Consider the following 26,890-nt stretch of genomic DNA (forward strand, 5'->3'; position numbering starts at 1 on the left):
TCTGCTCTCCATTTCTATAATTTTCTCACTTCAAGAATGTTCATGGAATCAAGAGTATGTGACATTTGGGATTTGGCTTTTTTTTCACTCAACATCATGCCCTTGAGATCATGCAAGTTGTTGTGTGTGTTGGTGGCTCATTTCTTCGTTTTGCTGAGGAGTACATGTTCCCTGGTCTAACTCTTCACGTGTTGAAGGACATATGGGTTGGGTGCCAATTTTGGGTTATTACAAATAAAACTGCTATGAACATTTGTGTCCAGGATTTTCCAGGAACGTAAGCCTTCATTTCCCTGGGATAAATTCCTCCACCTTGTGGGAAGGAGGTGATAATAACAACGGCAAATATTATTTGGCACACACGTTGTGCTGTCTGCCAATATCACCATCAATTTGAAGGTGAGGTACTGAGAGGTTCCACTAACTTGTTCCAACCCAGGATTCTTGCCTCAGGTCTATGTCCTCAACCATTACCCTATATGGCCTCTCATACCTGTTGCGAGAAAAAAAATCATACCACGCAAGTTAACAATAGCTAGATGCCGGATCATCCATAATTTTGCTATCTACACCTTGGGGAAAGGTCTAGAATAGGATCTGCATTACAGTAAAAGAATAATGTGCTAAAGAGAAAGAAGATGACATGAACAGTTCTTGCAGGTAAGAGTGGCCTGGGTTCTATTGCTGTTACTTCTCTTGCTGAATTTTGTCACTGTTCAGTAGAAATCATGTCATTCCACCTGGCCTGTGTCACCTGGCCTTATGGGTGCTTGAAAGAAAACCCCAGAAATGATAATTTCTTGGTTAGGAGAAGTAGATGCTCTCTCTCCTGGCTGTTCCTAAGGGTACCGAGTCCCCTGGACAGCTGCTCCTGGGATTGCTCTCCCTGCCCACCCCTGTTGCCCCAGAAGGTACTGGGCCAGTCAGAAAGCAAAACCTAGAGTCTGCCAGCTGACTGCCAGAGCCCAGGCCTTGGAAAGCAGAAAGCAGAGGGGACCCAGAGGAGTGGAGGGCTTCACCCTAATGGAAGCTGTGAGCGGTTTTCCTAGACCTCAAATATACAATTTAGGTAATGGGAGGTGGTGATGGTAGCAAGACATTGTGAACGCAATGAACAGCACTGAAATATATATTTGAATGTGGTTAAAAAGGGAAATTTGGGGTGGTATATATGTTACTAGAATAAAATTAAAAAAAAAAAATCCATGGGACTTGTGCCAGTTTGAATGTATTACGTCCCCCAAACGCCATTATCTTTGATGTAATCTTGTGTCGGCAGACCTATCAATGTTAATTAGATTGTAATTCTTTGAGTGTTTCCATGGAGATGCACACCACCCAACTGTGGGTGATAACTCTGACTGGATAATTTCCATGGAGGTGTTGGCCTGCCCATTCAGGGTGGGTCTGAATTCAATTACCTGGAGCACTATATAAGATCAGACAGAAGGAGCAAGCTGCTCAGCCAAGAGGGACACTTTGAAGAATGCACTGGAACTGAGAGAGGAGCTTCAGCTTACAGAGACATTTTGGAGATGACCTTTGAAAGCAGACTTTTGCTCTGGAGAAGCTAAGAGAGGACAAACGCCCCACAAAGAGTGACATTTTTGAGGAGTTGAAGCCTAGAGAGGAACGTCCTGGAAGAAAGCCATTTTGAAACCAGAACTTGGAGCAGACACCAGCCACGTGCCTTCCCAGCTAACAGAGGTTTTCCAGACGCCATTGGCCATCCTCCAGTGAAGGTACCCGATTACTGATGTGTTATCTTGGACACTTTACGGCCTTAAGACTGTAACTGTGTAACCAAATAAACCCCTTTTTATAAAAGCCAATCCACCTCTGGTGTTTTGCATTCCAGCAGCATTAGCAAACTAGAACAGGACTGTTCAACACAAATGATGAACCCTAAGTTAAACCATGGACTGTAGTTATTAGCACAATTATAAAAAATCTTGTATCAACTGCAACAAATGTACCACACTAATACAAGGTGTTAATAGTAGGGTGGCATATGGGAAGTCTGTATTTTATGCATGATTTTTCTGTATCTACAACTTCTCTAATAAAAAAATAAAATATGCATTTTATCTTCCTTGTTCATTATGAATGAACAGGGTGAATTATTGGTGAATTTTTATGACATTCTCGTATTGTTTGGTAAAACAGTAAATTACCACAGCTGGACACATTTCTATTTTTAATTTACCTTTTTCTTTTTTTTTCCTCTGTAATGAACTGAAATTTCAGTTTTATCTAATTTTTTTTAATCAGACTGTACTTAAATAAACAAGAGTTTCATCCAGCTCCATTGGATTTTTTTTGATTGTGACAGTCATCCTGACTTTTCCCAAAGCTTTGAATCCAACCAAGAGAAATGTAAAAAGCACCTGCTGACGGAGGCAGTGAGCTTTGGGGTGCATTGGCTCAGCACTAAAGTTCATGACTGGCACTGAGACAGTGCCCAGGAGAGCTCTTTATTGTTTTTCTTTTCAGAAAGTGGGGACAACAGACAATGGGAGCACGCTACCAGCCCAGAGGGTCTCCCCCATTCCCGAAATTCTGAGAGAAGAAAGCAGTTTAGGTTGAACCACATGAAATTGCTGTTTCAGTAGGTAAAAACCAGCTGAAAGTTGGCAATTTCATGTGGTGCAGACTTTGCCTTCAGTAGACCCTTCAGGGAATCCCAGGCTGCGACGTTCTGACCCTCCCAGATTGTTTCTGACTTTCAGTTGCATTAACTGTCAGGTGAGTTGAACGCCCACTCATGGCCGGAGATGGAGACCACCTCACCTGAGTGGGACCCAGCACAGAAGGACAATCAGGTCCCAGTTGGCTCTGCTCAAAACATTTTCCTTTTCATGGAGGTTGATTCAAACAATCTTGCTAAAGAAAGACACCTCTAGTGACCTCAATGGGGTGAAGACAGGAACGTTGTTTTTGGCCATCAAAACAATTCAATATTTTTTCAGGGAAAATAGTTTTAAATAAGGGTCTGGATTTTTTGGTTTCTTCTTGCTTCTCTCATTGATCCACCATTCTTGCTGCCATAAGGACATGCTAGCTCCAGTTCTTCGTATCTCTCTTCACTTATCATCGTTGCATATTTGAGAGGGGACAGACCCCCAAATCCTGTGGCTGTGTCAGGATCCAAGCCGCTCCTCTCCTTCCTTGGTGTCCTGCTCTGTCTCTGCCACCAGCTGGAGGGTTTCTTCCAGGCCTGGCTTGGCAGGATCCAGGGGTTGGTGTTTGGTACTCTGTCCCCCCCACCCTGTCCCCAGGAGCTCTCCAGCACAGTACCTCAAATAGACTAGATTAGTTTCATGGAACAATAGTAATTCTGTGTGCCTTACAATTTTTACTTTACTAAATTGTTATCCATTTTTGTTAATTACTGTCACCCCTCTGATAATCTTACCGAGGACTTTCATTTGTTTTTGACTCTTAGAATAATCTTGTGAAGGGGGTGGTACAGGCACGATTACTTGGACATTTAGAGGAAAAAAAGAGGTTCAAAGAAATGGGGTCATCTAAAAATGCACACCTCATAAGTGCAAGTGAAGCTAGACCTCTTAGCTTCCTACACTTGAGAGACTGGAGGAAATGAATTTTTAAAAATTGCAAGCTTACAAACTAGCCCAATTGAGAGGTGACCAGATTTCCAATTTGAAAAAAAATTTGAGCCAGGGCTTTATATAGTGACTCTTTGATCAAATAATTTTTATTTTATTTTTAACTTTTCTCCCTTGTAATTAATTTCATTAATCACAAAATGAAAAATAGGGAGTAGGCACTGTTAGAAGTGGTTTGTAATTAGTCATCGTTCCTTGAGGCAAAGTAACGTGACTCTGTTCCATAACTGAGATAAACTTCAGACTTTAAGCTTTATGTGATCAATCACCTTTATAAACATGAAAATGCAAACTCTTGAAGTTCTTTACTTCTGAATATTTAAAAAAAAATTATCAACTACCTGTATGGCAAATGTCAGTGAAGAAGATATGCTTTTCTTTACCTCTCACAGATCTTTAAATTGTTGCATCATTTACTTGCTTCTGGTTTTTCTAGCAATTTCCTTTGTGACTCAGATTTTCAGTTTTTTTTGAGGAGATTTTGAAATGCTACAAAGAGAAAAAAGAGAACTTGCTTATCTTGACTTCCCATCATAATTTCTTCTACAGGCCAAAGACCCTAACCAATATTATTCCTATCTTCTACAGCCACGAGGAGAGGAAAAAAACAGGAAATTTGGGGAAAACAAGACGTGGTCCCTGATGGTGTCCTGAATCTTCAGGTCCCCCAAGCTCTCTCCTCTGGCCAAATCCCAGAGATCAGCACCTGGAGGGGCCGTGCTTTAGGTGCTAGGGATGCAGCAAGCAAACTGGATGCAGACATCCCACTCTTAAACAGCACGTCGTCTTCAAGGGCAAAAAGTAAGTCAGGACAGAGTGTCAATTTGGGTAAATTTTGTTGTGTAGTACATTCTCCTAAGAGTAAATGATCTTTAAAGTTTCTCCTCCTCCAAAAACAAACATGATATATTACTCAACAGAACTGAAATAAGTTGTTACTTTGTTTTTGTAATTTAGTAACTGAAATGTTTGTTGTGATAGGATTTTTCACAGCAGAGTTGATTTAGTTACTATATTCTTTCTGTTAATGAAAGGACCCGATTGTATGATATTTGAATTTTAGTTTTATAAAATTTGGCCTCCTATCAATGGTACATGTTGTTCAAGCCTTGTAATTCTTTTTATTAAATTCAATTTTATTGAGATATAGTCACATACCATACAATCATCCAAAGTTTACAATCAGTTGTTCACACTACCATCATATAGCTGTGCATTCATCACCCCAACCTATTTTTTGAACATTTACCTTGTACCAGAAAAAGTGAAAATAAGAATAACAAATAAAAGTAAAAAAAGAACACCCAAACCATCCCACCACCTTATTTTTCATCTAATTTTTCTGTCCCCATTTTTCTACTCATCCGTCCATACACTGGATAAAGGGAGTGTGATCCACAAGCCTTGTAATTCTTTTTGACTGTATTCATTGTATATTATTTTCCTCAAGAATTGTCAGGCATAATATATGCATAAGATTATAAAATACAAGCCTAAAATCTAACAGTGATAGGTTATAGAAATCTCCCCCCCCTTCTATAAATACTACGAGAATGTTGCTTTCATTTTCAGAAGTCAGTAGACCTTGGCCATGATCGTGTCCTCTTTTCCATCCTCCGTGGCAGTTTTTGCCCTAATTATCCTGCATGCCAGTGCACAGGACACTTTTAAAGCTGCTGTTTACGAACATGCTGTCATATTGCCAAATATAACAGAAACAGCGGTTTCTCAAGATGATGCCTTGATCCTGATGTACAAGAATCTAGAAATTCTGGGGGAGATGATAAAACAGGCAGCTGAGAAGGTATTCTTTTATTTCTGCTGGTCAGAATTGGTGGGAAAGAATGAAAGCTGGTGGGAGCCTGGAGTGTCAAATTTTCTCTGCTGTACATGAGGAATTATTTTGATTTTGGCTTGCTTTGAACAGGGTGCTCAAATCATTGTGACTCCGGAAGATGCCCTTTATGGTTGGCAATTTACCAGGGAAACCATTTTCCCTTATCTGGAGAACATTCCAGATCCCCAGGTGAACTGGATTCCATGTCAAGACCCCCAGAGGTAGTTTGACTATCTAGCTATTTGTGCAAAACAAAATGCTATAATTCTCTAAAATGTGTACATTCACCTAAGTAAAATAAGTTATCCTGAAATACCATGTATGTGATGTTTTGTTATGGTTATATTAATCTTGGCATTTGCTATATATTAAAGAAAACATACACATATAACTTTTAATAGTATTTTATGATTGAATACATTTATTAAATTTGAAAAACTATGTAAATGGGGTATATATTACTAGGATAAATGGGGGAAGAGAACCTCATGGATACAAGTAGGGTCTTAATTTCTGAAGAGGAAAGATGAGTTGTGTTTGGGAAATATTCCAAGGTCTCTACTGAAGGGACCCTATTTCAATTTCATAGAGTCTTTCTGTCCTGGAGTCAGCTTCCTGGACAAAAACGCCTCACCAGGTACTTTGTAGTGTTTCTGAAAGCTTTATGCTTAGAAACTTTGCCTTTTCCTGGGCCCATAAAGATACTTTTCCATAGGAAAAGGAATCTAAAAACCTTCTAGTTAGAAACTTTAATCAAAAATATAAAGCATTTAATATGAAAGTATGTTACATATATAAACCTCATTGAAGATTATTTAGGTGCAGATTGCCCACTTCTTACTCTGAAGGAATAGAGCCTCACACTTTCACACTCATTATCTCTCCTACCCTCTTTTACCCCCTTATGGACCCTCTCACTCTTTTCAAACAAAGTTTATCAGACATTCCACTGCTATGTTCTTGCTGGAGGATTATGGATATGACATTTTCTTTTTCATTTCTGATGTTTCTGAAGTTTATATAAGGAAGTGGCTTTTCCTAGCTCTGAAGAGATTGCACAACCAGGAGAATATCAGGTTACTTGAAGGTGGGTGTTTCTATCTCCTCATCCTTCCTGTTCTCAGCTGAAGCTCCTTGTGGTGTTTGTAAGAAAGTTCCTGTCTCTTGGGTGAGAAGAGAGTCCAATACCAGGAGTCTTTCTGTGCCAAAATTTTGAGGACTGGAACAACCCAGTTGTTTTTCATCTCACAGTAGGATTGAGTTCTGGATTTCCTGTTAAAAGCAGCAAATGTTGCAAATTTGTGGAAGAGCCAGTGATCACAGTAACTATGGGAAATAGTGGAGTTTGGGGTGGAGACCAGGGCAGGTCTATTTATAGTTAGAAAACCCTTCTTGTGCAGACCCAGAGTGGAAGGAACAAACTCTGATGCAAAATGGCTGTATCAGCACCATGTATAGTCACAATTAATTCATTCATCTTTTCATTCTTTCTTTTAATTATTTATTGAACACCTACTAGATAATGTAATTGAGCATCATTATTTACCAGATGTCTACTATATGCCAGGCACTGTATGGAAGTAGGCTGATAAAACAAAGTCTGTGTCCTCCTGTGGCTCATGAATATTCTAGTGGGGGAGATAATGTAAACAAATAAACTTATTTATTATGTAGAATGTCTGCTGGCTGAGAACAAGGGAAAGAGGGTGCTTGGTTGGGATGAGGCGTGCAGCCTATTGTGGTCTCTTTTATTTGGGTTGATCATGGAACAAGGAGGTGAGTGTGGCTGGAATGTGGTGGCCAAGGATGAGGGGAGACAGGTGCCAGAGTGGGAGGGGTATGGGTCAGGCAGGTCCTATAGTCTATTGCGAGGATTTTGGCATTTCCTCTGCATGAGCTGGGGAGCCACGGAAAGTTCTGAGCTGAGGAATGATTTGATCTAACTCAAGTCTTAAAATGATTTGATCCCACTTTGTCTTTTGTGTGGAAGAAGACTAGGGAAGCAAGGACAAAGCGGGGACACCAATTGGGAAGCTGTTGTAATCACCTTAGCCAGAGCTGATGGGGACTTGAAGTAGGAAGGAAGAAGTGGTGGTGTAAGAAGCGGTCAGATTGTAGAATCATTTGAGACATCAAGGTGGCAGGATTTGCTGCCACGTTGGTTGCGGAATATGAGAGGAAGATAAACGTCAACACCAACTCCCAAGTGCTTTCTTGCCTGAGAAACTGGAGGAATGGACTTGTCATTTACAGAAATAGGGAGTAGCGGATTAGGGGATGGCAATCAGGAATTCGATTCTGGGCATGTTAAGTTTGAGCTGCTCTCTAGATATCCAAGTGGAGCTGTCCAGCGGGCAGTTTCATCTACAATCTGGCATGAAAGGAGCAGATCAGGGCTGGTGACAGAATCAGAAGTCAGTTTCCAGAGGGCATTTTACACCATGAGGTTGAATGAGTTCAGCTACATATGGAGGGAGTGTGGTTAGAGAGCAGATGAGGTCTACAGATTGAGCTCCAGGACATTCCAATGTTTAGACCCAGGGTCGATGAGGAGGAACCAGCAAAGGAGACAGAGAAGAGCACCCAGGAGTGGAAGAATCACGGAAGGGTGGGGTGCAGGAAGCCAGGCAAGTGTTTGCAGGAGGAGCATGTGACCAACAATGCCAACTGCTGTGGAGATACCAAGTAAGGCATCAAATAAGGCAAGAACAGGGAAGATGTGGAGATCTCCGTCTTTCAGAGGAGTTGTCCGGTATCTGAATGACACAGGAAAGCTGATTCCAGTGCTTCGAGAGAGAATGGGGGAGGAGGAATCGCGACAGCAAGACAGACAGCTCTTTGAAGAAGTTTTGCTGTACAAGGGGAGCTGGGAAGTGGTGCTGAAAATGGAGCTATTTGGAGGAGCATGTGAAGTCAGGAGAGATTTTCTTTTTATTCATTTTTTAAAAAGATGGGAGTACTAGAGCATGTTTGTATGCTGATGGAGTGATCCAGTAAAGAGACAATTGGTGACACAGGAGAGTGAATAAGGAACTACTGGAGCAATAAATAAGGTGTAAGAAAAATTCATAAAGTTTAAGTATAATTTGTGGCTTGTGTAATATGATTTTTTTAATGGGGAGTTTTTATATTGACTAATTGTTACACTTCAGCTCTTACTATTGATATTGTTATCTTCTATCAACTGACTAAAATACTGAAACACCTGTTAAAAATGAAATGTCTGAATTAAAACTTGATTTAGATTTGGTTCCACACCAATACAAACAAGACTCAGCTGCCTGGCCAAGGCCAACTCTATATATGTCGTGGCAAACACTGGGGACAAAAAGCTGTGCAATATCCGGGATTCCACGTGTCCTCGCAATGGTTATTACCAATACAATACCAACGTGGTGTACGATAAAGAGGGGAAACTGGTGGCGCGTTACCATAAGGTAAGAAGTAAAGCTCTCTACACTAGTAACTGATTAGCATTTGTTTATTTAGTGTCTGATCTCTGGAAGCTTCGAGACTGCTTGGGAACTTACAGTGTGGACAAATCAGTTAGGATATAATGCAATGTATTATATGATTATATAGGATTAATTAAAAAAATGAGTCATGTACTCCAAAAGGCATTTTGAAATAGAAAAGATTAACAGGGAGAAGAGGGATTGGAAAACACCTTGGGGAGGAACTGGCTGAAAGGCAGTAAGATTTGCTCTGGGGTGGTCTTGTACTTAACACAGCAAAGCATGAGAGTGCACTGTTTCCCCAGCCCTCCAATACAGACACACACACACATCTTAATATACTTTTGATGCCTTGTTACAGTTCAGGCACTGTGTGAGGTGTTCTGCACACATGCTCTCATCTAATTTCTTGGTAACACTATGAAATGGACTGTTTTACTTCCTAGTAAATGGATGCTCAGGGCGGGTAAGTAACTTGCCCAGGCTCACAAAGCTAGTGCAGAAGAGTGAGGATTTAGATCCAAGTCAGTCAAACTCTAAGACCCATGTTTTTCTACTAAATTATTATGGCCCTTGAACTTATTTCCTCCTCAGTAAAAGAATTACAATCATGCTTTACTTAAAGTGTGTGAGGTCTAAATGAGGTACTATCATAGGAACCTGCTTCATAAGCTATGATGCATTACATAAATTTTGCCTTGATTTATCGGTTGCAACTTGAAAATGTTTTCTTGGGGGTTGGGGGTGAATGGCTTTCTAGGCAGCAGGAATAGTGACCAAGCACTCTTGGTAGACTGGCTGGGTTTGTTAAGTGAGGTCTGATTTGAGATTGGTGACATCTGTGTTTAGGAGTCTGAGTTTCTCTAGGTGTTACTAGAGATTTTGATGGAAGTGAGGAATAAACAAAGTGGAATTTTAGAAAAAAAACTAATCTGTATTAGTATGTAGGCAGAACCCTTTTAGGTATAATAATGGCCCAGGATGAAGAAAAAAAAATTTTGTATGTCTAAAATGAGTAATTTTAATATCAATACAAAAGATACTAAGGAGACTGTGATCTGAGTGCCATTTTGTATTTTTTTTTCTTTTTTTAACGCATTTTTTATTGTAAACTTTAACATATATACATAACAGTGATAACTTTCAAAGTACAATTTAATAAGTAGTTAGAGAGCAAATTTCAAAGAATGTCATGAATCACAGTTCCACAACTTCAGCTATTTCCATTATTGTAAGATATGCATACAGAAAGGTGTTAACTTTTGATGTACAGCTCAACAAGCAGTTGTATAGGTAATTTCAAAAACTATTATGGGTTACAGTTCCACAGTTTCAGTTCTTTACTTATTATGAAATATAGGGTATATACAGAAAGGTAAAGACTTTTAAAGCACAATTCTCAGAGTAGCCATAGAGCAAATTTCAAAGAATTTTATAGGTAACAATTCCACCATGTCATTTACCTCCTTCCATCTATTACAACACCACATCATTTAACTATATATATATATATATATATATATATATATATATTTATATAAAGTTTCAGTATTCATAGACCTTTGTTAAATCTTATCTTGTTTGTTGCTACCCCTTCCTCTCACTTAATTTCTTTCTCCATCTTCTCCATCTTCAGGGGTGTCTAGGCAGTGAGCACCCTAACTTGTTCATATTGAAAGGGTGTGTCAACAGCATGGGGAAGGGGGCTGCATCTGATTGTTGATCTCAAAGAGGCTGTGGCCTCTGGGTTTTAGGGCTTTTCTGGCATAGGAGCACTCGGGTAGATTTAAGTTTCTGAGAGATAAAACTTAGTGAATCTTTTATAGAATCTCAGGTAGGGACCTAGGTTTTGGGGGACTACTTTTCATAAGGGCATGGCATACTGTGGCCATTCATTTCCTCAATTAATTCTTTTTTTTTTTTTATCTTCATTTTATTGAGATATATTCACATACCACGCAGTCATACAAAACAAATCGTACTTTCCATTGTTTACAGTACCATTACATAGTTGTACATTCATCACCTAAATCAATCCTTGACACCTTCATTAGCACACACACAAAAATAACAAGAATAATAATTAGAGTGAAAAAGAACAATTGAAGTAAAAAAGAACACTGGGTACCTTTGTCTGTTTGTTTCCTTCCCTTATTTTTCTACTCATCCATCCATAAACTAGACAAAGTGGAGTGTGGTCCTTATGGCTTTCCCAATCCCATTGTCACCCCTCATAAGCTACATTTTTATACAACTGTCTTTGAGATTCATGGGTTCTGGGTTGTAGTTTGATAGTTTCAGGTATCCACCACCAGCTACCCCAATTCTTTGGAACCTAAAAAGGGTTATCTAAAGTGTGCGTAAGAGTGCTCACCAGAGTGACCTCTCGGCTCCTTTTGGAATCTCTCTGCCACTGAAGCTTATTTCATTTCCTTTCACATCCCCCTTTTGGTCAAGAAGATGTTCTCCGTCCCACGATGCCGGGTCTACATTCCTCCCCGGGAGTCATTGCACGTTGCCAGGGAGATTCACTCCCCTGGGTGTCTGATCCCACGTAGGGGGGAGGGCAGTGATTTCACCTTTCAAGTTGGCTTAGCCAGAGAGAGAGGGCCACATCTGAGCAACAAAGAGGCATTCGGGAGGAGGCTCTTAGGCACAACCATAGGGAGGCCTAGCCTCTCCTTTGCAGCAACTGTCTTCCCAAGGGTAAAACTTATGGTAGAGGGCTCAACCCATCAAACCACCAGTCCCCTATGTCTGTGGTCATGTTAGCAACCGTCGAGGTGGGGTAGGCGAATACCCCTGCATTCTCCACAGGCTCCTCAAGGGGGCACTACATCTTTTTTTTTTCCTTGTTTTTCTTTTTTTTTTTTTTAACTTTCCCTTCTTTTTTAAATCAACTGTATGAAAAAAAGTTAAAAAGAAAACAAACATACAATAAAAGAACATTTCAAAGAGACCATAACAAGGGAGTAAGAAAAAGACAGCTAACCTAAGATAACTGCTTAACTTCCAACATGTTCCTACTTTACCCCAAGAAAGTTACCTAATATAGCAACATTTCTGTGAACTTGTTCCTACTATATCCATCAGAAATTAACAGACCATAGTCATTCCTGGGCATCCCCAGAACGTTAAATAGCTTATCTGTTCTTCTTGGATTATTGTTCCCCCTTCCTTAATTGCTCTCTATTGCTAGTTCCCCTACATTCTACATTATAAACCATTTGTTTTACATTTTTCAAAGTTCATATTAGTGGTAGCATATAATATTTCTCTTTTTGTGCCTGGCTTATTTCGCTCAGCATTATGTCTTCAAGGTTCATCCATGTTGTCATATGTTTCACGAGATCGTTCCTTCTTACTGCCGCGTAGTATTCCATCGTGTGTATATACCACATTTTATTTATCCACTCATCTGTTGAAGGACATTTGGGTTGTTTCCATCTCTTGGCAATTGTGAATAATGCTGCTATGAACATTGGCGTGCAGATATCTGTTCGTGTCACTGCTTTCCGATCTTCCGGGTATATACCGAGAAGTGCAATCGCTGGATCGAATGGTAACTCTATATCTAGTTTTCTAATGAACTGCCAGACTGACTTCCAGAGTGGCTGAATCATTATATAGCCCCACCAACAATGAATAAGAGTTCCAATTTCTCCACATCCCCTCTAGCATTTGTAGTTTCCTGTTTGTTTAATGGCAGCCATTCTAATCGGTGTTAGATGGTATCTCATTGTGGTCTTAATTTGCATCTCTCTAATAGCTAGTGAAGCTGAACATTTTTTCATGTGTTTTTTGGCCATTTGTATTTCCTCTTCAGAGAACTGTCTTTTCATATCTTTTGCCCATTTTATAATTGGGCTGTCTGTACTATTGTCATTGACTTGTAGGATTTCTTTATATATGCAAGATATCAGTCTTTTGTCAGATACATGGTTTCCAAAAATTTTTTCCCATTGAGTTGGCTGCCTCTTTACCTTTTTGAGAAATTCCTTTGAGGTGCAGAAACTTCTAAGCTTGAGGAGTTCCCATTTATCTATTTTCTCTTTTGTTGCTTGTGCTTTGGGTGTAAAGTCTAGGAAGTGGCCGCCTAATACAAGGTCTTGAAGATGTTTTCCTACATTATCTTCTAGGAGTTTTATGGTACTTTCTTTTATATTGAGATCTTTGGTCCATTTTGAGTTAATTTTTGTGTAGGGGGTGAGGTAGGGGTCCTCTTTCATTCTTTTGGATATGGATATCCAACTCTCCCAGCCCCATTTGTTGAAAAGACCATTATGACTCAGTTCAGTGACTTTGGGGGCCTTATCAAAGATCAGTCGGCCATAGATCTGAGGGTCTATCTCTGAATTCTCAATTCGATTCCATTGATCTATATGTCTATCTTTGTGCCAGTACCATGCTGTTTTGGCAACTGTGGCTTTATAATAAGCTTCAAAGTCAGGGAGTGTAAGTCCACCCACTTCGTTTTTCTGTTTTAGAGTGTCTTTAGCAATTCGAGGCATCTTCCCTTTCCAAATAAATTTGATAACTAGCTTTTCCAAGTCTGCAAAGTAGGTTGTTGGAATTTTGATTGGGATTGCATTGAATCTGTAGATGAATTTGGGTAGAATTGACATCTTAATGACATTTAGCCTCCCTATCCATGAACATGGAATATTTTTCCATCTTTTAAGGTCCCCTTCTATTTCTTTTAGTAGAGTTATGTAGTTTTCTTTGTATAGGTCTTTTACATCTTTGGTTAAGTTTATTCCTAGGTACTTGATTTTTTTAGTTGCTATTGAAAATGGTATCTTTTTCTTGAGTGTCTCTTCAGTTTGTTCATTTCTAGCATATAGAAACATTACTGACTTATGTGCATTAATCTTGTATCCCGCTACTTTGCTAAATTTGTTTATTAGCTCTAGTAGCTGTATCGTTGATTTCTCAGGGTTTTCTAGATATAAGATCATATCATCTGCAAACAATGACAGTTTTACTTCTTCTTTTCCAATTTGGATGCCTTTTATTTCTTTGTCTTGCCGGATTGCCCTGGCTAGCACTTCCAGCACAATGTTGAATAACAGTGGTGACAGCGGGCATCCTTGTCTTGTTCCTGATCTTAGAGGGAAGGCTTTCAGTCTCTCACCATTGAGTACTATTCTGGCTGTGGGTTTTTCATATATGCTCTTTATCATGTTGAGGAAGTTTCCTTCAATTCCTACCTTTTGAAGTGTTTTTATCAAAAAGGGATGTTGGATTTTGTCAAATGCTTTTTCAGCATCTATTGAGATGATCAATTGATTTTTCCCTTTTGACTTGTTAATGTGTTGTAATACATTGATTGATTTTCTGATGGTGAACCATCCTTGCATGCCTGGAATTAACCCCACTTGGTCATGGTGTATGATTTTTTTAATGTGTCTTTGGATTCGATTTGCAAGTATTTTGTTGAGGATTTTTGCATCTATATTCATTAGGGAGATTGGCTGGTAGTTTTCCTTTTTTGTAGCATCTTTGCCTGGTTTTGGTATTAGATTGATGTTACCTTCATAAAATGAGTTAGGTAGTGTTCCCTTTTCTTCAATGTTTTGAAAGAGTTTGAGTAAGATTGGTGTCAGTTCTTTCTGGAAAGTTTGGTAGAATTCCCCTGTGAAGCCATCTGGCCCTGGGCATTTATTTGTGGGAAGATTTTTGATGACTGATTGGATCTCTTTGCTTGTGATGGGTTGGTTGAGGTCTTCTATTTCTTCTCTGGTCAGTCTAGGTTGTTCATATGCTTCCAGGAAATTGTCCATTTCTTCTCCATTATCCAGTTTGTTGCCATACAGTTGTTCATAATATCCTCTTATAGTTTTTTTAATTTCTTCAGGATCTGCAGTTATGTCACCTTTTTCATTCATTATTTTGTTTATATGGGTCTTCTCTCTTTTTGATTTTGTCAGTCTAGCTAGGGGCTTGTCAATCTTGTTGATCTTCTCAAAGAACCAACTTTTGGTGATATTTATCCTCTCTATTGTTTTTTTGTTCTCTGTGTCATTTATTTCTGCTTTAATCCTTGTTATTTCTTTTCTTCTACTTAGTTTAGGATTGGTTTGCTGTTCATTTTCTAGCTTCTTCAGTTGATCCATTAATTCTTTGATTTTGGCTCTTTCGTCCTTTTTAATATATGCGTTTAGTGCTGTAAATTTCCCCCTCAGCACTGCTTTTGCTGCATCCCATAGGTTTTGGTATGTTGTGTTCTCATTTTCATTCGTCTCTATATATTTAGCAATTTCTCTTGCTATTTCTTCTTTAACCCACTGATTGTTTAGGAGTGTGTTGTTTAACCTCCAGGTATTTGTGAATTTTCTAAGTCTCTGATGGTTATTGACTTCTAATTGTATTCCATTGTGGTCAGAGAATGTGCTTAGAATAATTTCAATCTTTTTAAATTTATTGAGGCTTGTTTTATGTCCCAGCATATGATCTATTCTGGAGAAAGTTCCATGAGCACTAGAAAAGTATGTGTATCCTGGTGATTTGGGATGTAATGTCCTGTATATGTCTGTTAAATCTAATTCATTTATCAGATTGTTTAGGTTTTCAATTTCCTTATTGGTCTTCTGTCTGGTTCATCTATCTATAGGAGAGAGTGATGTGTTGAAGTCTCCCACAATTATTGTGGAAACATCAATTGCTTCCTTTAGTTTTGCCAATGTTTCTCTCGTGTATTTTGTGGCACCTTGATTGGGTGCATAGACATTTACGATTGTTATTTCTTCTTGTTGAATTGCCCCTTTTATTAGTATGTAGTGGCCTTCTTTGTCTCTCAAAACATCCCTGCATTTAAAGTCTATTTTATCTGAGATTAATATTGCTACACCTGCTTTCTTTTGGCTTTAGCTTGCATGAAATATTTTTTTCCATCCTTTCACTTTCAGTTTCTTTGTGTCCCTGTGTCTAAGATGAGTCTCTTGTATGCAACATAATGATGGTTCATTTTTTTTGATCCATTCTGCGAATCTGTATCTTTTAATTGGGGAGTTTAATCCATTTACATTCAACGTTATAACCGTGAAGGCATTTCTTGAATCAGCCATCTTATCCTTCGGTTTATGTTTGTCATATTTTTCCCCTCTGTCTATTAATATCCTTTATTGTATCCATACTGAATCTCTTTAGCACTGAACCTTTCTCCACATCTCTCTGTCCTTTTTTTGTTTCTCTGTCTGTAGGGCTCCCTTTAGTATCTCCAGTAGGGAAGGTCTCTCAGCATTTGTTTGTCTGTGAAAAATTTAAGCTCTCCCTCAAATTTGAAGGAGAGCTTTGCTGGATAAAGTATTCTTGGCTGGAAAATTTTCTCATTCAGAATTTTAAATATATCGTGCCACTGCCTTCTCACCTCCATGGTGGCTGCTGAGTAGTCACTACTTAGTCTTATGCTGTTTCCTTTGTATGTGGTGAATTGCTTTTCTCTTGCTGCTTTCAGAACTTGCTCCTTCTCTTCTGTGTTTGACAGTGTGATCAGTATATGTCTCGGAGTGGGTTTATTTGGATTTATTCTATTTGGAGTTCGCTGAGCATTTATGATTTGTGTATTTATGTTGTTTAGAAGATTTGGGAAGTTTTCCCCAACAATTTCTTTGAATACTCTTCCTAGAACTTTACCCTTTTCTTCCCCTTCTGGGACACCAATGAGTCTTATATTCGGACGTTTCATATTATCTATCATATCCCTGAGGTCCATTTCGATTTTTTCAATTTTTTCCCCATTCTTTCTTTTATGCTTTCATTTTCCATTCTGTCATCTTCCAGGTCACTGATTCGTTGTTCAACTTCCTCTAGTCTTGTACTATGAGTGTCCAGAATCTTTTTAATTTGGTCAACAGTTTCTTTAATTTCCATAAGATCATCCATTTTTTTATTTAGTCTTGCAATGTCTTCTTTATGCTCTTCTGGGGTCTTCTTGATTTCCTTTGTCTCCCGTACTATGGTCTCATTGTTCGTGTTTAGTTCTTTGAGTAGCTGCTCTAGGTGCTGTGTCTCTTCTGGTCTTTTGATTTGGGTGCTTGGGCTTGGGTTATCCATATCGTCTGGTTTTTTCATCTGCTTTATAATTTTCTGTTGTTTTTGGCCTCGTGGCATTTGCTGAACTTGATAGGGTTCTTTTAGGATTTGTAGACCAATTGAAGTCCTTATCTCTAATTTATCAGATCTATAGCTTCGTGGAGTACACTTTCTCTAACTAACCAGCAGGTGGCGTCCACGAGCCACCTGTTCTCCACAGGCCAGTTCTCCCCTGCTTAGCCTTTTTGGTGAGTGGGAGAGTGAGTCTTGTGGGGTCCAATTGGTGTACCAAGCTTGCGTGTGTAGTTGGTTTTGCCTGCCCTGTATATGGGGCGTGTTTCTGGGCAGTCAGGGATGGGGGCTGGCTCTAACAATCAGATCTCCCTGGTGATCCTAGAGTTTTAAAGCTGCTGCAATAGTCTAATCCTTCAGTTCAGTCCTGCCACAGTTTGTCTCTGCCACTGACCCAGAAGTCCTTGGTATTGGCGTATGGCTCCTGAGACTTGCAAGTGCTGTGCAAGTCTTCCAGGCTGTGCACCCCGGGTCCTCTGTTGAGGGATGACTGTGCTATGTCACAGGTGAGTGCTGTCCCCCCAGGGCAGTTCTGGGCTGCTGGGCTGTGTAGGGAGGCTCCCAGTCTGCTCAAATGATGGCTGAATGGGGCTTTGTTAATTCACACTGCTCCACCTTCCCAACTCTGGGACAATCAGCTGATGTTGCAGGGAAGGCTAATGTCCACGCCCAGTTTTGTGGTGTGTGCCTGTTATTTGAAGCACTTCCGTCACACTGGGTTGTCTGGGGCAGCTCTGGGCTATGGGGCTGGCGATGGGCAGGAGTGTTTCCTGTCCACCAGGATGATGGCTGTGAGTGGACACCCCCCTTTTCTTGGGAAGTTGTGGTGTTTAGTGAATTTTCTCAGCCACTGGATTATTGCCTTTTGTCTCAGAGTTCTCTTAGTTCTGCTCTTGACTTGACCTGCCCAAATTGCAAGTCTTTGAAGCTTTCTGTATTGGGCTTCTTAGAGTACTTGTTTTAGAAAAAGAAAAAAGGATTAAAAAAAAAAAAAAAAAAAAAGGGCCCTCCTCAGAGATCTAATGGGTTATTGAAATGCTAAGAGACAAAGCAACCAGGGCCATTAAGGAAAGGTCCACAGGGCAGAGAGATCAGCTTTTCTTTGGGATTTGCATATGCGCCTCAGGGCCTGAGCTCTGCCCTTCCCCTTTCTATGTTCACCAGAACTCCAAAAATCCTCCGCTTTTATTTTGGAGTTTTTCGTGTTGTTTTTTTTCTATGCCTGTCTCCTCTCTGCTGGGCTGGCTGCTCTCAGATTCTCTGGTGTCTGGTCTCAGTCTATCTATGGTTGGAGTTTGGATCAGTAGAATGAGTTTCCGATAAGGGCTGCCACTGCAGTTCTCCCTTCTCCTTCCCGGAGCTGACAGCCCCTCCTCCCACGGGACTGAGCCTGGCAGGGAGGGGCGCGGGTCCCCTGGCCGCAAAAACTTACAGATTTCGCTGATCTCAGCAGTTCCACGTTTTCATGAGTGTTGTATGAAGTATGCCCAAAGTCAGATTGTTCTGTGGTGTCCAGTCCACGCAGTTCCTGGCTTTCTACCTACTTTCCTGGAGGAGTAACTAAAACATACAGCTCACCAGTCCGCCATCTTGCCCCGCCTCCCCATTTTGTATTGAAGTGGTATAAAGATGCTTTCAGAATTGTATGAATCAATTTCACATGAATTAATTCCTTGCTTTCCATCAAATCACAAAAATGCTCTCACTATTTATTTTCTACATCAGTAATTTTAATTATCATCTTGAAAATTTAATTTGAAATCATAAAATTTTTACTTTAATCTATGAATTGAAAGGCATAAAATAACCCACGGGTCATCATTTCATACTAGATTGGGCAGGGAAATAAAGCAGCCCTTTAAATGGATGTGTGATGTGGTCGATGCAAATGTTTTTTGTTTACCTAGATGGAATCAGGGTAAACAAAACTTTCCTCAGTAATTTTTGAAAGTTGAGTAAGAGTCCCTGTGATTACTTTGGGTGGAATACTACAAAGAGAGAGGTGGCATCCTTCCTTCAACTAACAGATATTTATGAAGCATCTATTATGTTTTTAGGTATCAGGGATTCAAAGAAAAGTAAGACATGTCTTCAGGTTTCAAGAAGCTCATAGTCTTTGTAGTTTATGGGGCGGTCTTTTGATGAGAGAGAGAGAGAGAGAGAGAGATGATGTAGACAAATGTTGCTTATTCCTCCATATTTTCCTTGAAAGATTGCTTCCAATTGTTAGATTTCTTCTTTTCCTAGGAGATTTCCTGCTGTGACTCTCTCTAAAGCCATGTCTAGTACTCAGTGTGGATGGCTTTTATGAGTCTTCTCTTCACTAAACAAGCCTTTACTGGTTTCTATTTTTTTGCATTTGTTATAGTACCACCTCTACAATGAGCCTCAGTTTGATGCCCCTGAAAAGCCAGAACTGGTGACTTTCAACACCACCTTTGGAAAGTTTGGCATTTTCACCTGTTTTGATATCCTCTTCCTTGAGCCATCGGTTACCCTGGTGAAAGATTTCCATGTGGACACCATACTATTTCCCACGGCTTGGATGAATGTCTTGCCCTTTTTGACAGCTATTGAATTCCATTCAGCTTGGGCAATGGGGATGGGAGTTAATCTTCTTGCAGCTAATTTACATCATCCCAGGCTAAAGATGACAGGTAATTCATGGCAGAGTGATGTTCACAGTTTATAATCTGAATGCAAGGAAAATAATGCCTCAGCTATGAGCTGTCTTGTTTTGTTCCTCTTTGTTGGGATTCTTCATTCTGCTTGTCATTGTTTCACACAAAGGTGAATATTTGATTATAACAGCTATGGTTTTGTTAGAGGTTTTGTTAGAGCTTTTGTGTATTATTTCATTTAATCCCCATAACAACTTTATGAGATGGGTATTCCCACCCCAATTTTGAAGATTAGAAAACTGAGACTTAGAGAATGCAAGTAACTTGGTCAGGAATTTGGGAGTGGCTCAGCTGGGTGGCACCAGCTTGGGCTTGCTCTCTCATGAGCTAGCAATCAAGCTGTTGGCCAGAACTGCCATCATCCAAAGGCTTGGTGGGGCTGGAAGATCTGCTCCTAGGATGGCTCACTCACATGGCTGTTGGCATGAGCCCTCATTTCCTCAATGGCTGCTGGCAAGAAGTGGATTCTCGCCACTTGGTTTTCTGCAAAGAGTTGCTAAATGTATTCTCATGACATGGCACTGATTTGCCCCAGAGCAAGTGACCCCAAGTGAGAGCAAGGAGGAAGTATGATGCCTTTTAGGACCTAGTCACACACCATCACTCCCACTGAGTCTTACCCGTTAGAAGCAAGCCCCTAAGTCTAGCCCATACCCAAGGAAAGAGGAATTAGGGCCACCCATTGGAAAGAGGAGTGTTGAAGAATTTGGGGGCATATTTGAAAACCACCACAGTAGGGGAACAGGAGAGAATTTTGCATCACTTTTCCCTACCATTCAGGAGCTCCTGAATGCACAGGCTTTTATATTTAGTTTGATTTTCCATAGTGTGAATAAATAGTCCAATTTTATTAAAAGTTTATTTGAAATGAGACTACTGCATATCTATTTTGATTTCTTCCAATAGAGGGTAGGTGTTCAGTGTAATTAGAAGCTTGTATGCAGTCTCATTGTGACTAACACTCATGATGCGCTCTTGTCCAATTCTGATGGGGAATCTGGCAGTGCTTGTTTTTGGCTTTGCTTTGAAAATCCTTGCTTTACATTCACAGGGAGTGGTATCTATGCACCACACTCCCCCAAAGTGTACCATTATGATATGAAAACAGAGTTTGGAAGGCTCCTCTTATCGGAGGTGGATTCATATCCCCGAAACTCTCCAACCTACCCACCAGCGGTGAATTGGACAGCCTACGCCAAAACCATCAAACCATTCCTGATACAGAAACGTGCTTTCCCAGGACTTATTTCCCGGAATGCGTTCAACTTTACAGAACTTTTTGAAAGAGCAGGAAATCTTACAGTCTGTCAAAAAGAGCTCTGCTGTCATTTAAGCTACACAATGTTGAAAAAAGAAGAGACTGAAGTCTATGTTCTAGGAGCATTTACAGGACTTCATGGCAGAAGGCAACAAGAGTATTGGCAGGTAATTTCAGCTCGGGTGAAAGGAGATGTTTAGGTGATCATAGATTCTAGGGTAAACTTTTCATATTTTCTTCAGGGAACCAAAGTGCTTTTTCTTGGCATGAACTCCATTCATTGAAAATATGATGAATAGATAACAGATAGAGACAGAGATATAGATATACATACAGATATAGATATAGATATAGATATGGAGATAGATACAAGATAGATGATAGATAGCTAGATAGATAAATAGGTAGACACATTTACATACATACATTCTCTGGGATTAATCAAATGGTATTGGCACTAGAAGTTAAGTGTAATCTCGTTGCTTTATTATTATTATTATTAACCTGACCATGATCAACTTTCCATTTAATTGATGAATTACTTTGCATGGTGTGCTGAACTTCAAGAAGAAGGCTTCCTTCACTAGCTTTGCTGACATATCTCACTAGGATGTTTTGGTTTGCTAAAGCTGCAGAAATGCAATGTACTAGAAATGGACTGGTCTTTAACAATGAGGATTAGGTAGGTTACAAGTTACAATTCTAAGGCCTTAAAAAATGTTCAAATTAAAGCATCAACAAGAGGATACCTTCTCTGAAGAAAGGCTGCTGGCATCCAGGGTTCCTCTGTCACAGAGCAAGGCACAAAGTGATGTCTGCTGATCCTTCTCTCCCGGGTTTCATCACTTTCAGCTTCTGATTCCAGTGGCTTTCTCTCTGAGCATCTGCAGATTCTCTTAGCGTCTCTGGGGTGTTTCTCTCTCTAAGCTCTTTCCAAATGTCTCTGCCTTTTATCCTCTCATAAAGGGCTCCAGTAAAGGATTAAGACCCACCTTGAATTGGGTGAGTCAGATCTTAATTGAAACAACCTAATCAAAAGGTCCCAACCACAATAGGTCTGCACCCACAAGAATGGATTAAAAGAACATGGCATTTTCTGGGGTACAGAACAGTACCAAATTAGCACAAGAAGCATCACTTTTATTGTAGTTTCTCTTGTAATCAGATGTCCTAGTCTTTATATTCTCTTCAAATGACAAATTTTTAAAATACAAATTTCTTATATGATGTTGGCTATTCATTTGTAATTTCTTATTTCCTTTTGTGCCCTGCTGCCTGCTCCTAAAGAAAAGGAGATGGTAAGATGAGATAAGGTGCAGGGATATTTAGAATAGTAACCATTCTTTCAGCTTCAGTACTACTTTCACCCAAAGACCTCCACTCCCTAGGGCTCACTGCCACAGCTGATATGCCAAACAAATGGTTTAAATCTAATTTTAAACTGGCTCCTATATTTTGATCTATTTACTTTCCATGAAGTTATTTCTCAAATCATTTGCCATTTTTAATAAAGTGGATAATTATAAAAGAAACATGATCCATGTCCCATTATCAAATGGACAAAGAAAAATATTTGCCTTGCCATGATCAAAACCAAGTCAACAGTCCCAGTACAAATGATAAACACAGAAGTTATTATATTTTGTTCACATCTGTTCCATAAAGGTATGCACGATGCTGAAATGCAAAACTACTAATTTGACAACTTGTGGACAGTCAGTAGAAACCGCTTTTACAAGATTTGAAATGTTCTCCCTAAGTGGCACATTTGAAACAGAGTATGTTTTTCCTGAAGTGTTACTTAATGAAATTCACCTGTCACCTGGAAAATTTGAGGTAGGAGGATTTTGAGAGAATTTTTGTTTTATCTTTTCTCTGATGTCAAGTGAAACTGGCAATGACAACTGTATCAGTTAACTTTTGCTGTGTAACAATCTGCCTCAAAACGTAATCACTTTAAACAATAACCATTTATTTAGCCAAGATTTTGGGGATTGGCAATTTGAACTGGGTGTAGCTAGGCTGTTCTTTGGATCAAGGACTGGCTCAGTTGATCTTGGCTGGGCTCGTCCTTGCATCTGCTATCAGCTGGTGGGTTGGTTGGGGCTGACTGGTTTGTGATAGATAGCAGTGCTGGACAGCTGGGGTAACTAGGGCCACCTCTCTGTCTGGTCTGGTCTCTCATTTTCCAGCAAGTGCCTGGGCTTGTTCACATGCCCATCAAAGGACTCTAAGAGTGGGAAGAGGGAAAGTCACATTGTGCAAGTTCTTTTCAAGTCTCTGCACCATGTTTGCAAATGTCTCATTGACCAACGCATGCTACACAATCAGTGCAGTTTCAAGAGGTGAAGTAATAAATGATGCAGACCTTTCTATGAGAAGAGCTGCAAAATCACATTGAAAAAGGGCAAGGAAACAGGGAGGGGGGAATTTCATGGCCATTTTTGCACAGTAAGCAGCTAATCCTAAAGGGATGACATTTTGTTGGAATAACACCATAAGATACCTAGAACTTATGAGCCTGAGGCACAATTCATTGAAGAATGTTTATTTTAAATTTACTTTTACCATTTGTGGAGCCAAATGGAAAACCAGACATTTATTTCACAAATTATAATGGCTTCATCCACTTAAGTCACACATTAAATTGTTCTCAAATTAGGATTAAGATTCTACAGGTTTATATCTGCTAGTTAAAGCATATGCACACACACACACACACACACACACACTCATACACACATTGCCCACCAGTTTGGCCTTTAATATCTCCTCTCTGTTGTGAAACAATGTCAGGGTCTCAGCATCGTGGGTGAAATCACTGAGGATTATTTTGATCTTTCAGTAAGGATGCATTCAGGTGCTGAAACACAACTCCCGCGCCCTCTAGAATCCCTCTAGTCTTCATTGCAAACAGAAAGCTTTCCCCTTCCTGCCCTGCCTGTTCCTGCCTCCACAAGCAAAAACTGCTTGATCAACAATTATATCTAGGATGATTTCAGAATCTTTAGTCTGCTTGTAATGTGTGTTTTAATAAAGCTGACTGTACCTCTCCCACCTTTCTTTCTTTAGGCACTAAGTGATGGTCGTTTGGTGAACAAGAACGGAACATCTGGGCCTATCATAACAGTGTCACTGTTCGGAAGATGGTATGCAAAGGATGCACTTTCCCACAATTCAGCAGTAACTTACCTGCCAACGTTCACGTTACTAATGGTTGTAGCTTTGCAGACTACTGTGATGATGGCTTAGGATATCTCTTTATCACATTCATTTTTGCACCCTGTATTTTGCTATCTGTGTCTATCAGATTCCCAAGTTTATTAAGAAGCTTTGAAGGATTATCTAAGTAGTATACAACAATGATTCCTAAATATTTTTTATTTTCTCATCCAGGATTATTTCTAAGTATTACAGTAATCCCTCTCCACTCTTTTGGGTACTCTGAAATGTTGCAGGGTGGTATAATAGGATGCATGGGTGTTTGGGCCAGACAAATGAGGGTCAACCCCCAGCTCCTGCCTTAGCTGCTGTGCCTTTGTGTGTGCTTTATGAATGAAGAGCATTAGGTAGAGCTCCTAGGCCCTTTGTAAACATAGCTGTGCCCTTTGAATAGAGCATCAATGATTTTAATTGAGAAGTTTGTCATTGTGCTGCATTTGAAATTAAAGACAACTCAAACTCACCTGGCAGTCTGTGTTAATGATTAGGGGAAATTTTGTTTTCCAATCAGATGACAATGTTGAAAGTTGTTTAAACAGTGAAAGTTGTTGGAGATGTGCTGGAAGGAATATCAGTTATTCTAGGTTTGTGTCAAAGGAGATCTGGCCCAGGGCCTTCATTGCCCCAAACTGTCCCCCCTGAAGGCTGTGGTGTAATTTAACAGGCACAAGTCCTGTAACACAGAGACAGTGACAGTTAATGGGGAACTTATTTTCAACATTAGACAGCTGCTTTTTCAAAATGCATACATTCCGTGCCACTTGAAATATAATAGTGTATTTATTATTGATCATTTTATGCAAATATTCTTAAAAGAAATGACTTTGAATTTTCAGATTTTGTTCAGATAGCTCCAAAATTGTCTATACTATTGCATTAAAAATCACAATTGAAGAATTTATGTGTATTTAAAAATATATTTTCATAAGTCTTCTCCTTTGGGTTCATATTCTATTTGGTTTTATATTCTATTAAAATGCATAAGGGAATTAAGACTACTTTTCTAATGAATTGGTTATTATTAAGAGAAGGGACATGGAGATTAAGCTACTTTTTGTTTTTAATTTGAGAAGAGCACATATGTTTCCTATTTCTATCACTGGAGCTTTAAGATGGTAGTTTTAAGCATGGTGGTGAGTGTACATATAAGTATTTAGTCCAAGTCACATCATCATCAAAATTGTGTGTTCTTTATTCTTAAAATATGGGACATTGGTTACTTGAGTAAGTTTGACAACGTGCAATTGTTTTGCAATGTGGACTGTTATGCTTAGACAATGATTTTTCACTCCCAGAAGTTTAAATTTTGACCAAAACTCCACAATGAACACGTAAAATATTGGTTTGATACAATGCAAGTGAGGAACTCATTGTTGATTGCTGGGGACAGTTCTTCCTCTGATTCAAGCTTAGAGTTGTCAGCTGTGCCTCAGCTCATCAATAAATGGCCAAGAAAAAAGGGAAGTATCAATATGACTCAGTGCACTCAGTCACTCCCCAGGGTCCTCTAGCAACCTTCCGGTTCTAATGCCCCACTCTCCCCTTTCACTGGCATTGGGATTGGTAGCACCGTCCTGCAGTTACTATCTCAGCATCACCCCTATGTTCTCCGGCCCTCCATTCATCAAATCCCTGTTTAACCAAATCCTTATATTAACGTTTCTTAAAATAACTGGTGTGGAGTCTGTCTTCCTGGTTGTATCTTGCCTGATATAATGGGTATCCCATTGTTAATTTGTCCATGCATTTATTGATGGATATGGTGAACATGGCCAGGCCAGCTGCACTTAGGTCGTGGATAAGCCTGATGATGGGCTAACAGACAAGACATGGATGCATCCAACTGCCCACCCAGGCACGTGGTCCTGGCCTCACCCTAGCCTGTCAGTAACATGCAGAATGCCCATTGTCTGGCAGTCTCTGACCTGTATGTTTTCACTCTGTGAGGACTGGTGAGACCAGGACCTTGGGGTGCACCTCTGTGGGAACATAGAATTTATGATCACTTACTTATATTTTTAATCTCAACTATACACTTTGTGTTACTTATGTGATGGCTCGATAATAAGACCAACCAGAATCAATTTTAACTGACTCAGAGTTATCAGTTTCAACAGTCTTGGACCTATACCTGCTCTTGTGGTTTGGTCTAACTCAATAGATGTTTAGGTTTCCTACTTTATTTATGTATTTATATTTGCTATTACAAATAAAGTTTCTTTGAACATCCTTGCACATGTCTCCTTGTGCACATGTATGAGAGTTTCCCTAGTGTATATCCTAGGAAGTCAAACAACTTTTTGGAGACCTACTATAGGTCAGGTAGACCCTGTGTTGGATGGTGATGATGAATAAAAGAAAAGTTCTGTTTCTTAAGGATCTCCGTCTAAACAAGGAAACAGAGGATCATCATTGTTATTATTTCACTCATTATCACAGCAATCAAATATTGAACACTTACCATGTGTCTCACACTGTATGAAGCACTTCCAAACATCTCCTCTAACATATATAATAGAAATCACAAAGTATGATAGTGCTGCAATCAACATAAAGACCAGTAACAGAGGAGGCCTAGAGGATGACTAGATCAATTCTACCTTGGAAGACAAGAAAAGTGTCACATACCAGGTGGATATGTTCATCAGATCATTCTAGGTAGGCTTAGTCATGCATGCAAAGACATAGGGGCACAGCATCCT

The 26,890-nt window shown here is 39.7% G+C and overlaps 1 protein-coding gene across 1 annotated transcript; it reads left to right on the top strand.

Moving 5' to 3' along the window:
* The first annotated feature begins 4,161 nt into the window (after positions 1 to 4,161).
* On the top strand, positions 4,162 to 26,420 carry LOC119540183 (vascular non-inflammatory molecule 2-like). The gene is made up of 8 exons (XM_037844250.1): positions 4,162 to 4,430; positions 5,202 to 5,433; positions 5,557 to 5,687; positions 8,711 to 8,903; positions 19,396 to 19,684; positions 20,760 to 21,133; positions 22,632 to 22,802; positions 24,039 to 26,420. Exons 2-8 carry the CDS (start codon positions 5,221 to 5,223, stop codon positions 24,216 to 24,218), a joined length of 1,551 nt encoding a protein of 516 aa, XP_037700178.1. The 5' UTR covers positions 4,162 to 4,430; positions 5,202 to 5,220; the 3' UTR covers positions 24,219 to 26,420.
* Positions 26,421 to 26,890: the final 470 nt, after the last annotated feature.

This window comes from Choloepus didactylus, chromosome 7, assembly GCF_015220235.1.
Source record: "Choloepus didactylus isolate mChoDid1 chromosome 7, mChoDid1.pri, whole genome shotgun sequence".
In the NCBI taxonomy this organism is placed as follows: domain Eukaryota; kingdom Metazoa; phylum Chordata; class Mammalia; order Pilosa; family Megalonychidae; genus Choloepus; species Choloepus didactylus.

Coding starts and splice junctions, on each gene's coding strand:
- LOC119540183 (XM_037844250.1), top strand. CDS start 5,221: ATGATCGTGTCCTCTTTTCCATCCTCCGTGGCAGTTTTTGCCCTAATT. Junction 5,434..5,556: donor TAAAACAGGCAGCTGAGAAG/GTATTCTTTTAT, acceptor TGCTTTGAACAG/GGTGCTCAAATCATTGTGAC. Junction 19,685..20,759: donor TCCCAGGCTAAAGATGACAG/GTAATTCATGGC, acceptor TTACATTCACAG/GGAGTGGTATCTATGCACCA.